The sequence below is a fragment of the Microcebus murinus genome, chromosome 4 (assembly GCF_040939455.1).
Source record: "Microcebus murinus isolate Inina chromosome 4, M.murinus_Inina_mat1.0, whole genome shotgun sequence".
Classification (NCBI taxonomy): domain Eukaryota; kingdom Metazoa; phylum Chordata; class Mammalia; order Primates; family Cheirogaleidae; genus Microcebus; species Microcebus murinus.
The window spans coordinates 57739929-57753529 of NC_134107.1; the positions used below are offsets into that span (position 1 = coordinate 57739929).

Here is a 13601-nt window from a genome sequence, read left to right on the forward strand (position 1 = left end):
TCCTACATCCCAGACTGCTTGCTATATTGGAGTGTGCAGAAAGACCCTGACTTGAGATAATATTGTTAAACTTTATTATTCTTTCCCTAAATTTTCTGAACTGCATGGAATCTTTCATCTTTAAATCAACAAATTTTTACACTTAGATGGGGGTAGAGAAGATTACTATATAGCATTTTACTAAAAGAAAGTATTTACTGTTTGTAAAAGAAAATTAAAATTAAGATATGGTCAGCTCTTGGGCCTGTAGTTTTATGATAATTATGGCATGGATTTTATTTAATATCTATTAGAAATGTTTTTCTGTAATGATATTAAGTTAATGCCATTCTGTAGTTTTCTCTCTTGGTTCCTAAGTCAACGTAGAACTTGAATACTAAGTTCAAATATTTAGTCTTCTAAGTAATTATTTTTGGCTGCACATTAAGATTGAGAATGTGTTTTTTCCTCCATTCAGGAACTTCGTTTAGAGGATTATCAGGCTAACCGGAAAGGCCCTCAGAACCAGGTGGGATCAGGTACCACTGCTGGCTTGTTTGGGTCTTCTCCAGCCACTTCCAGTGCAACAGGACTCTTCAGCTCCTCTACCACTAATTCAGGCTTTGCCTATGGTCAGAACAAAACTGCCTTTGGAACTAGTAAGCACTTGATATTGTATTGGATTATGTTGAGGAGAAACAGACAACTAAAAGTAAAAAATAATTGTAAAACATATGATAAGTGCTGTGAAGAAAAATAAGTCAGGGATACTGGAGGAATAGAGAGTGCCTGGTATATATGTGGGGGTAGGGAGAAATACAGTGTAAAATGAAGACGATTAAAAGGGCTTCACTTAGGCCGGCGTGGTGGTTCACGCCTGTAATCCTAGCTTTCTGGGAGGCCAAGGCGGGCGGATTGCTTGAGCTCAGGAGTTCGAAACCAGCCTGAGCAAGAGTGAGACCTTGTCTCTACCATAAGTAAAAAGAAATTAATTGGCCAACTGATATATATAGAAAATTAGCCCGGCATGGTGGCGCATGGCTGTAGTCCCAGCTACTTGGGAGGCTGAGGCAGTAGAATTGCTTGAGCCCGGGAGTTTGAGATTGCTGTGAGTTAGGCTGACGCCATGGCACTCACTCTAGCCTGGACAACAAAGCGAGACTCTGTCTCAAAAAAAAAAAGGGCTTCACTTGAGAGGGTGGTATTTGAACAGTGACCTTTCCAAAGAAGGTGAAAGGAGCAGGTTGTACAGATTTCTAGGGGAGGAACATTCCAGTTAGTGGAAATTCTAAGTCTGAAAACCCTGAGTTTTTAATTTTTTTTATTTTTTAGAGACAAGGTCTCACTTTTGCTCAGGCTGGTCTTGAACTCCTAAACTCAAGTGATCCTCCTGCCTCAGCCTCCCAGAATGCTAGGATTACAGGCATGAGCCACCACACTGGGCCTGAAAACCCTGAGTTTTTACCAAAGAGGAGAGGGCAAGGGAAAGAACTGGGGGACATGGGGTCCATATTTTATAGCACTTTGTGGGTCAGTATTAAGACTTGAATTTTTATTTGATTTGGGAAGCCTTAAGGATTATTTTGAAAGAGAAGTCACGTGATTATGAATGAAGAATCTTTCTTTTTTTTTTTTTATTTTTTTTATTTTTTTTACAGATTATCCCAAGTTGTGAAAAGAATCTTTCTGAAGGCTGCTATATTGAGAGTAGATTGTAAAGGGACCCGGGGGCGGGGGGGTGGAGACAGAGAGCTATTGCTCCATCCATGTGAGAGGTGATTGTGGCTTGGACAAGGATGGGGGGAAAAAGGTCAGATTCTGGACCCCGTTTGATTATAGAACTGGTGTGATTTGCTGAATAATTGATTTAACGTGGGTTGTATAAGAGCAGTTCAGAATGACTAAATTACTTTATGAAAATGCTTTTGCAAAAGTAATGTACATATATGATACAAAGTTCCCAAAATACAAAAAAAGTTGTATACTTCCTTATATCCCTCCCATAGCCACCAGTTTACTTTCTAGAGATAAGCAAAAGTTAGTTTTTTCATAGCCTTCTAGAGAGATGCACATACACGGACACAGATAAACACATATTTATCTAAGTGACTTTTGATGTTCTTTTTAGTCTTGGTATTCTGTGTTTTAGTATAGTACATATTTATTATTGAATACTATGTATCACACCCTGTGCTGGATATATTGATGTAAAGAAAAAGCCTCAAGAATAATTTAGACTAACAAGGTTAAAATATACACATGCAGACTTTGTGTGTGTTACTTGGTGAATAGAAGAAAGCTATAGCCTCTCAAAGGAAGATCAGGCCAAGCATGGTGGCTGACGCCTATAATCCTAGGACTCTAGGGGGCCGACTCTAGGGGGACGATCGCTTGAGCTCAGGAGTTTGAGACCAACTGGAATAAGAGCAAGACCATGTCTCTAATGAAAATAGAAAAATTATCCTGGTCTTGTGGTGCATGCCTCTAATCCCATCTACTCAAGAGGCTGAGACAGGAGAATCACTTGAGCCCAGGAGTTGGAGTTTGTTGTGAGCTAGGCTGACACCATAGAACTCTAGCCCAGGTGACAGAGTGAGACTATTTCAAAAAACAAAAACAAAGGGAGATAATTTAACCTAGCCAGGCTTCTTTGAATCATGGTGTTATTGTAGAAATTAAAGTTTTAACCAAATCTTGAGTTAGGTGAAGGTTGGAAAATGAAATGGTTATTGAGTAGTGAATGAATCTAGAGTAATTTAGATATATAGATAGCATAAGACTATTGACGTTACTGGAAAATGTGAGGTTTTTGGTTTTTTGTTTTTAGATTTTTTTTTCATTTTTTTTTCTTTTCTGAAAGGTACAACTGGATTTGGAACCAATCCAGGTGGTCTCTTTGGACAACAGAATCAGCAGACTACCAGCCTCTTCAGCAAACCATTTGGCCAGGCCACCACCACCCAGAACACTGGCTTTTCCTTTGGTAATACCAACACCCTAGGACAGCCAAGTACCAACACCATGGTAAGGAAACAGGACCATAGCTAATTCTGTTTTTTTTTTTTTTTTTTTTTTTTTGAGACAGTTTTGCTCTGTTGCCCGGGCTAGAGTGCCATGGCATCAGCCTAGCTCACAGCAACGTCAAACTCCTGGGCTCAGGTGATCCTCCTCCCTCAGCCTCCTGAGGAGCTAGGACTATAGGCCTGTGCCACCGTGCCTGGCTAACTTTTTATATTTTTAGTAGAGATGGGGTCTCACTCAGGCTGATCTTGAACTCTTGACCTTAAGTGATCTTCCTACCTTGGCCTCCTAGAGTGCTAGGATTATAGGCATGAGCCACTGCGCCTGGCCTCCAGGTTTTATTTGTAGAATTAAGTAGTGATACTTCTAATCATGTCAAACTAGCAAGTTCAGCCTCTGCTATAGTTCTTAAGACTTGAGCGTGACCAGATTTGGTTGGTCATGCCTATAATTCCAGCACTTTGGGAGGCCAGGGTGAGAGGCGTGCTTGAGGCCAGAAGTTTAAGACCAGCCTGGGCAACATAGGAAGACCCCAAGTCTACAAAAAATAAGAAAAATTAGCCAGATGTGGTTGTATAGTCCCAGCAAGTCAGGAGGCTGAGGTGAGAGTATTGCTTGAGCCCAGGGATTTAAGGCTTCTATGAGTTATGATTGCGCCACTGCACTCCAGCCTGGGCAACAGAATGAGACCCTATCTATAAAAAAAAATATTTTTTTTGAGACAGATTCTTGCTTTGTTGCCCAGGCTAGAGTGAGTGCCGTGGCATCAGCCTAGCTCACAGCAACCTCAAACTCCTGGGCTCAAGCAATCCTCCTGCCTCAGCCTCCCAAGTAGCTGGGACTACAGGCATGCGCCACCATGCCTGGCTAATGTTTTCTATACATATCAGTTGGCCAATTAATTTCTTTCTATTTATGGTAGAGACAAGGTCTCGCTCTTGCTCAGGCTGGTTTTGAACTCCTGAGCTGGAGCAGTCTGCCTGCCTCTGCCTCCCCAATGCTAGGATTATAGGCATGAGCCACCACGCCCAGCCAAAAAAAAAAAACTCTTTTTAAAAGAGAAAGAACATGATAAATTATTTTCAACAAGGGTACCAAAACAGTTCAGTGGGGAAAGAATAGTCTTTTCAGCATGTAGTATTACAACAACTGATTATTTATAATACATACAAAAGAAAGGCCTTGCTTCACACCATTGAGTTAACTCTAAAATGGATTTAACTCAAAATGGATCAAATACCTAAATGCAAAAAAAGCCTGCCTCAGCCTCCCAGCTACTTGGGAGGCTGAGGCAGAAGGATTGCTTGAGCCCAGGAGTTTGAGGTTGCTGTGAGCTAGGCTGATGCCACAGCACTCACTCTAGCCTGGCCAACAAAGAGAGACTCTGTCTCAAAAAAAAAAAAAAAAAAGAAAAGAAAATGTGTGAATATAGGAGAAAACAACAGCTTATCATGCATATGATATAGGACTTCTATCCACAGTATATAAAGAACTCTTATAATTCAATTATAAGAAGACAATAACCTATTAAAAAGAAGACATGGATTTGAATAGACATTTCTCCAAAGAAAATATACAAATGGCGTGAAAGGATGGTCTGTCAACATCATTAGTCATCAGGGAAATAGAAATCAAAATCACTATAAGCAGTACCACTTTCAGTACCCACTTGGAAGGATATAATGAGAATGACAGATGGTAATAAGTATTGACTGGGTCCTGGAGAAGTTGAAACTCTTATATATTACTGGTAGGTATGTAAAATGGTATATCCACGTTTGAAAACAATTTGGTAGTTCCTGAAAGTGTTAAGCATAGAATTGTAATATGATCCATCAATTGTACCTAATTGGCCTTTACCCAAGAGAAATAAAAACACAAATTTGTATACAAATGATGATAACAGCATTATTCGTAAAGCTAAAAAGTGAAATAACCCAGTGTCTGTTAACAATGAATGGACAACCAATTGTGGTAAGTCCATACAATGGAATATTATGCAATCATAAAATGGAGTGAAATACTGATGTATGCTACAACATGGATGAACCTTGAAAACATGCTGAGTGAAAGAAGCCAGTTATAAAAACACATTTTTAAAGATTGTATTCATATAAAATTTTCAGACTAGACAAATCTATGGAAACAAAAAGTAGATTAGTGGTTGCCTAGGGATGAGGAGTGATTGCTAATGGGTCCATGATTTCTTTGTGGGGTGACAAAAATATTCTAAATTTATATAGTAGGGATGGTTGCCCAACTCAACATATGCCACTAAATAGTCCACTATAAATGAATGAATTTTATAATGTGTGAATTATGTCTCAATAAAATTATTTAAAACAGTATGGCTAATTCTCATTCAATTCAGCAATAGTCCATTAGCACAATGTTTTTCTTTTAATTATTAATGCATAAAAACATTATTAAATATTGAATGATACAGACTTTCCTCATTGGAAATGAATGTAGTTTCTCATTTGTAATTAAAGCTTTTTAACATTAATTGCACATCTACCTCTATTCATATTGATTTGGTTATTTTCAGTTGATTATCAGTTATTTGATTTAAAGTCCACTTCCCAGCTGAGTATTAATTGATTCTGTGAAAATGAATCACCCAGTCACACCATTTTGCTTTCATTTTGTCATGCTGACATCTGTTAGAGCACAAGAGTTAATGTCAGGTTTTATTAGATGCATATGTCCTTGGAGGTCATTATCCTGGGAACAACAGGGGCTTATATATGGGCTTGAATTCTGGTCCTGCCCCTTAGGCGTTGTGGCATCTTGGGCAAGTTTCTAAATGTTACAAGGTTTATATTCTTTTGGAAAATGGGGTTACTTCCTACTTTTTAGGATTGTTGTAAGGAAAAGAAATGCTCTGTGTAAAGTATGTAGCATAGCATCTGTCATATAAGCTTTAAAAAATGATAACTATTTTTTATTAATCTGAGACTCTTTAGGAAAACTAACCGTTATAGGATATCTTTAAATCTGTATGAACTTTTTCAGGGTTTATTTGGAGTAACCCAAGCATCACAGCCTGGAGGTCTTTTTGGGACAGCTACAAACACCAGCACTGGGACAGCATTTGGAACAGGAACAGGTCTCTTTGGGCAGACCAATACTGGATTTGGTGCTGTTGGTTCGGTAGGTTTTTGTAGTTGACTTTAATTTGATAACATGTATAAATTTGTTAAAGAGATTTCTAAGAAAGATTTGACCATATTCCAAGTGAGGAATGGGCATATTGTATAGTTTGATACTGAAAGCAGCTAAAAGTTATCTGATGCAAAGTGAAATTTCTAGTTCAGTAGGTTTATTTTCAGTTAGTAAATTCTCTTCTTTTTAAAATTTCTTTGCCTCAGTGCTTGTGTGCATTTGTTTAGTTTAGATTGGTGAGTCCAAATTGAGATACTTTCACTTTGTTTAAATTAGGTCATTTTTAATTCCTAGTTCTGGCCTCTGTTTTGGGTGATAAATGGGTATGACATTGGGAATTAAACATTTTTGGTGTTGGTCTACTTCCTGAAATTTGTGAGGTTCTTATGATATTATAACAAGTGTTGAATTTTCTATTGTGGGTAGTTAAAACATATGGTCTGATTTTTATGGACATTGAAATCTCTTTTTTCTTAACTTTGGGAAATAGTTGAGGTGGCAAATTGAGAAAATTACATAATGCTTCAGAAAATTCTTATACTTCTTAATAACAGATTTATTAATGTATAATCCATAGTCCATAGAATTCATTTCATTAAAGTGGCTTTCAGTATATTCAGAAAGTATGCAGCTATCACCATATTCAATTTTAGAACATATTCATCATGCCAAAAGTAAACCTCATACTCATTGGCAGTTGCTTCCCATTTCCCTCCCAGTCACTTTAGGTCTACTTTCCATCTTACAGGTTTGACTATTCTGGACATTTCATATAAATGAAATCATAATATGTTGTCTTTTGTGACTGGTTTTTCACTTAGCATAATATTTTCAAGGTTTACCCATGTTCTAGCATGTTCAGATTTTTTATTAGAACTATTTCTACTGGCAAATTAAATATATAATACCTTTCTTTTAATAGGTAAGAAGATACTTAGCCACCTTGTTATTCTTTTCTTTGCCTCATTAAAATTCTGTGTTTGCTGAGGGGTTACTATTAATTTTTCAGGTTAGGCGCATTCTGTGTTTATAAAGTTATTCTTGCTCACATTATTTTCTGATAGCCTTTATTCACCTTCCTTCTACTTTTTTATAAAAGTTGTGACATCTTTCTTCCATCCCATACCCAATTCATTATACCTGAGGTAACCTTTATTTACTGTTTGTTGTGTATCTTTATATTATTTAAGATTTTCCTATATTCTGTTCTTTTTAGACCCTGTTTGGCAATAACAAGCTTACTTCATTTGGAAGCAGTACAACCAGTGCACCTTCATTTGGTACAACCAGTGGCGGGCTCTTTGGTAACAAACCAACCCTGACTTTAGGAACCAATACAAACACTTCCAATTTTGGTACATATAAAAAGCAGGTTTGGCTCTCTTAAAGTTACACTGGCTATACCACACATTATTTTCCTGATTCATGTGATTGGAAATATTTTAAATTCTCAGGTAAGCCGTGGCTTGATGTGAGGTACCGCAGGGAAAGGATTGAGTCATGGACATGGCTTAAGATACTTAGTAGGCGTGTGAATTGCCTTTCATTTTCTTTGGATTACCTCCTGGATAGCTGAGAAACCATAAATGAAACACATTTGGTTGAGGTACCCCACATTCTATTAGGCCAGGTTTCAAATATGGATATGCTGTACAGGAGACATTTGGTAATTCTTACTGAATGTTGAAACCTTTTTTATTTGGGGGATTATTTAATAGTTTTCTGGCAGTTTCAAAAAATTTATTTTTGAGCACATGTTCATTGTAAAATTTGGAAACTATAGGATAGATTAAACAATTAAAAAAACAACCCTAAACTATTCAGAAATATACTGGAAAATTTTAAACCAGTTTAATGGAAACACGGTATTATTTTCAACATCTTTTATAAATGCCTGTTTAAATTTTGAAACATTCAACATTATTTTTGTTAAATCATAAATGGAACGTTTATTTTATCATGAAAGAAAATAGTGGTTCTAATATTTGTTGAGGATTTTGTGTGCCATATATATCACTGGGCACTGATTGATTCTTTTTGGGAGATGAGTGCAAAGATGGTTATTTGGCCATAGGTCAGCAGTTAAGACAATTCTTCAATGGGTTTTTAAATGATCTTGTACTGGAGAAAAACTATATTAAACATCCATTGGAAGTTGATACATTTGTACAAAACTATGAACTACATGAAGAAGGTAGGTCAGTCATTGATGGGCACCAATTCTTAAATTTATGTATTCCATTGGTTTTATCATAACCACTTGTAGTCATGTTGCTCACTCCTTGTAATGATTACAGCTCCACCTGTAATTGTTTTTGGTTATGCTGTATTTGAAAGAACAGCTTTGAGGTAGTGGACTTGGTTAGCATGGGTAAGATATCTGGTTTGTGGCCAGGCACGGTGGCTCACGCCTGTAATCCTAGCACTCTGGGAGGCCAAGGTGGGCGGATTGCTCCAGGTCGGGAGTTCGAAACCAGCCTGAGCAAGAGCGAGACCCCGTCTCTACTATAAATAGAAAGAAATTAATTGGCCAACTAATATATATAGAAAAAATTAGCCAGACATGGTGGCACATGCCTGTAGTCCCAGTACTTGGGAGGCTGAGGCAGTAGGATTGCTTGAGCCCAGGAATTTGAGGTTGCTGTGAGCTAGGCTGATGCCACGGCACTCACTGTAGCCTTGGCAACGAAGCGAGACTCTTGTCTCAAAAAAAAAACCAAAAAACAAAAAACCTTTTATACTAATATTTTGTTTTTTGGTCCCTGAAGAACCAATTTTTGTTCTCTTTGAAAATGTATGTGTTTAGGCTGGGCGCGTTGGCTCACGCCTGTAATCCTAGCTTTCTGGGAGGCTGAGGCGGGCAGATTACTTGAGGTCTGGAGTTCGAAACCAGCCTGAGCAAGAGCGAGACCCTGTCTCTGCTATAAGTAGAATGAAATTAATTGGCCAACTAATATATAAAGAAAAAATTAGCCAGGCATGGTGGCGCATGCCTGTAGTCCCAGCTACTTGGGAGGCTGAGGCAGAAGGATCGCTTAAGCCCAGGAATTGGAGGTTGCTGTGAGCTAAGCTGATGCCACGGCACTCACTCTAGCCTGGGCAACAAAGCGAGACTCTGTCTCAAAATAAATAAATAAATAAAATAAAATAAATAAATAAATAAATAAATAAATAAGAAAATGCATGTGTTTAATAAAAGATTTTTTTGTAGTATACTTAATATATTCAAAATTTAATATTCTATTTGATAGGATGTTTGTATAAGCTATGTTTGATAAAATAATCTATACTTTTAATGTATTTGATGTTATTTCATGGTGTAGATTTCTGACTTGTTCTGACGTTTTTTTTTGTTATATGAATATATTTACACTCATGTTCATTGATCTGAAAATCAAAGGTCTTATCTTTATCTGACTTGCCTCACTAGCTTGCGTGCTGAATTTGAATTATCTCTGATTTTAATTTGTAAAATTGTTTTGAAATAACAGAGTTGATAAACTTGTTAGTGAGAATCGGAGGAAATGTGTGGTATAAACAGTGTAAGTTGGGACTTATTTCCCTCCTGTGGGTTTGAGGTAGTTCATCAGTATCTTGTTTTCTGCTGTTTATGGTGCTGTAAGATCCGTTCTGGTTAAATTTTCATTTTAAAAGGAAAAGAATATCTCCAAGTACATTTTCTATTTTTTTCATCAGAGAAAGTTTGATTGTGCTTGAGTAGGTAGCACTCCATTTTCACGACATTACTATTAATTAGCACAATTCAAGAAAAGATTTAATGAATGTGTGAGTCAAAGGTATTGGAATGAAGTCAAATGACTTGCTGGATTTTAAAGTGACCTGTAATATGCCTTTTTTCAAAGTATTTGTATTCTTCAACTTTTTTCTTTGATATAATAATCCAAATACTAGCATGAACAAAGTATAATATTCTTAGTTAGTGATACTGTCTTCTGTTCCAAAATACACTGTTTTCTTTTAGACTTGTTCTCCTCCATGGTACTTTTAAAAATGACTTCAGATGTTTTACAAAGTTTTCTGGCCAGTGATTGGTTTCATTCCCCCTCTATTATGAGAGATAATAATACGTTCATTAGTTATTTTGTTGATATTTAGCTGCAAAAGGAATAATGAAGCTTTGTGAATATATCTTAACAAAAGAAAAGTAATAATAATAACAAAGCAATTTAGGCGTCTTTGTTTGGTACCTGTGGATTTTAACAGGAATTACAGAATTTTCTCTAAATGGAGATCATAGTGAAAGAGGATGGTTTTGCTCAACTCTCCATTATTTCTGATAATGGAAGAAATTGTTCAAATCAAGTTATTCATAAATATGTTCTCTCTTTAATATCAGCTGTCTGAGTTCTTGAGTGCTCCTATGAGCTGACTTTATAGTCATTAAAGCTCCTCATGTGTAATCAGTCATACGTTACTATCCATGGCCAGGTCCATCTATTCAAAACATAAACTGCTATAGTAATTTTTATAGATAATTTTTCATAACAAGAACTTTTAGGTTCAGTAAAGTGTCTTTATTTGCTGATTGTCTTATTTTTTAGTGAAAAATTGAGGGAATGAGTTTTTTTTTCTGTAAGGTTACATGAAACATGCATTGTACACTTTGGGCCTTACAAAGGCAATGTTCCCAAAGCTCAAGCACATTCACTTTGCTGTAACATTCGATATTTCCTATATTGAATCGGTAAATTCAAGGTAGAAACGTATTTAAATAAATGTGAAGATTTGTTCACAGTCATCAAAATTAAATTTTTTAAAAGTTAAATTAGCCTGTAATTTATGATACCTAAATATTAAGTGGAAGGATGCAAAGCTTAGGATTAGACTGTTTTGTGTTAAACTCTCTTATAGAGGAAATTGAGAATCATATTAAGAGTACAATTCACTCAATCTTTTGTCTTCCTAGGTTTTGGCACAAATACCAGTGGGAATAGTATTTTTGGAAGTAAACCAGCACCTGGGACTCTGGGACCTGGGCTTGGTGCAGGATTTGGAACAGGTAAGGAACTGCTATCACAAGATCTAGGAAGTGACAAAACTCGGTTTTCTAACTGCTGGAACTTAAGCGATCTGTTTGATCATAAACCTGGAATTAGAGGCCTAGATTTGCATTTTTAGAATTGGATTCATAAAACAGGACTTAAGTTTTACCAGGTTTTAAAACATTGGCATATTTATCTTAGAAATTATATGCTCCCTTTTCTACAAAATGTCCTGTGATAGTCCTGGTCTTTCTGTCATTTTCAGTATTTAATGTGAGAATTGTTACTATGAAGACACCATTAACTTTCAGTTCCCCTGTGTTACTTTCTAACAGGAATTTGAGACCTTGAACTATTTATGATGTAAGCTCTAATAGTGAGGCAGAACAATAAGAGCACATGCTAATGTGCATACCTTTCAGTTACATTAGTTCCATTGTCATATAGACCCAGGGTCAATAATTATTTTTCCAGTGCTTTTGAGGATGTTTATTGACCCCACCCCCCCTTTTTTTGGGGGGGGGGGTCTCACTCTGTTGCCCAGATTAGAGTGCAGTGGCCCAATCATAGCTCATTGTAACTGAACTCCTGGGCTCAAGTGATCTTCCTGCCTCCACCTCCCAAGAAGCTGGGACTACAGGCACGTGCCACAACACCTGGCTAATTTTTTAATTTTTTGTATAGCTAAGGTCTCACTATGTTGCTCAGGCTGATCTCTAACTCCTGGCCTCAAGCAGTATTTCCACCATGCTAGGATTATGGGTATGATCTACTGCATCTGGCCATGGATATTAACCCTTCTACCTGCCTAGCTGTTTTAAACAATTGGAGGATGGTGACGTTAATAAAATGGATAATAAGTTAGATAAGGTCATTTAAGTATACAGTTTTGCCTATTTTCTTAATTCATCTGACCATGGATGTGGTCATTTAGTTGCAAAGCATTTATTTCCGTGGTCTCTGCTTCCACTGTCCGGTTACCTGTTGTTTCTATCATCTGAGTATTCATCCATTATCTCCATAATAGAACCTCATATATTATATGAGGTTATATATATTATACCCCTTATATTCCAAACTTTTTTTATTTTTATTTTTAAAATAAAAGATATAAGTGCTGGTAAAAAGTTTCAGCCATTTAGAAATATCATGAAAAATTCAGTCTTGGCCTGGCTCAATGGCTGATGCCTGTAATCCCAACACTTTGGGAGGCCAAGGCAGGAGGATCACTTGAGACCAGGAGCTCAAGATAAGCCTGGGCAACATAGGGAGACCTCATCTCTACAAAAAAATTTAAAAAATTAGTCAGTCATGGTCATGAGTGCCTGTAGTACCAGCTACTTGAGGCTGAGGTAGGAGAATCACTTGAGCCCCAGGAGTTCAAGTTTAGCCTGTGCAATGTAGTGAGACCCTGTCTTTTTCTTTTAAAAAAAAAAAAAAGTTCATTTTTTCAACAGTTGTTGAAAGTTTGACGTGTATCATGTTAGACCTTTTCTATGCATTTTTCAAGCATGTTTACGCATATACATTTGTATTTATGTGTTTTTTTATATTTAGGATGTAGGATTATCTTTTAAAATGGAAGTCATAACCTATGTGAGTAATTTTTTTTTTTTTTTTTAGGCAGAGTCTCACTCTATTGCCCAGGCTAGAGTGCTGTTGCGTCAGCCTAGCTCACGGCAGCCTCAAACTCCTGGGCTCAAGCAATCCTTTTTGCCTCAGCCTCCTGAGTAGCTGGTACTACAGGCATGTGCCACCATGCCCGGCTAATGTTTTCAATGTATTTTTAGTTGGCCAATTAATTTCTTTCTATTTTTAGTAGAGACACGGTCTCACTCTTGTTCAGGCTGGTTTCAAACTCCTGACCTTGAGTGATCCACCTGCCTCAGCATCCCAGAGTGCTAGGATTACAGGTGTGAGCCACCGCGCCCGGTGTATGTGAGTGAAACCAAAGGCTGAGATGCATTTGTTGGTTATAATGTTAATGTAATGATGTGCAACCAGCATTTTAAGAAAATGAACTATAATTAGAAATCATTGTGTATAGTAGGATTAACATCCTTTTCTGAAACTTTGTCACAGTTATGTGTGTTACCTGTTTTGGGTCTCTGTTTTTCTTACCATGTGCTACAGTCAACATTTGAAAGCAACTGCCTTACATGGTATTCTGCGACTTGTATTTTCACTTCATATGATACTAGCATATTTTTTCCTTTAATGATCTATCTCATTAACAAAAATAACTGTTTAGTATTCCATTGTGTATTTATACACATATGCATAATTTACCATACATACACCATAATTTATTTGACTTTTCCTCTATTGATGGACGTTTGAGTTATTTGGTATTATTAGCAAGGCCCTCAGCAAAGATCTTTGTTACATAATTTTGCATTTATTAGTGTTATTAACTTCAAATTGGAATTGCTG

The 13601-nt window shown here is 36.8% G+C and overlaps 1 protein-coding gene across 3 annotated transcripts in view; it reads left to right on the forward strand.

Annotated features, from left to right (window-relative positions):
* Positions 1-13601, forward strand: part of NUP98 (nucleoporin 98 and 96 precursor) — a 107425-nt gene that overhangs the window by 20447 nt on the left and 73377 nt on the right. The window contains exons 7-11 of one of the 3 annotated variants that reach the window (XM_012744996.2): positions 458-638; positions 2840-3003; positions 6016-6153; positions 7382-7520; positions 11093-11185. In XM_012744996.2, the coding sequence (XP_012600450.1) occupies positions 458-638; positions 2840-3003; positions 6016-6153; positions 7382-7520; positions 11093-11185 (715 nt within the window). The remainder of the gene's footprint in view (positions 1-457; positions 639-2839; positions 3004-6015; positions 6154-7381; positions 7521-11092; positions 11186-13601) is intronic. The other 2 variants (XM_012744997.2, XM_012744998.2) reach the window with 2 other exon arrangements.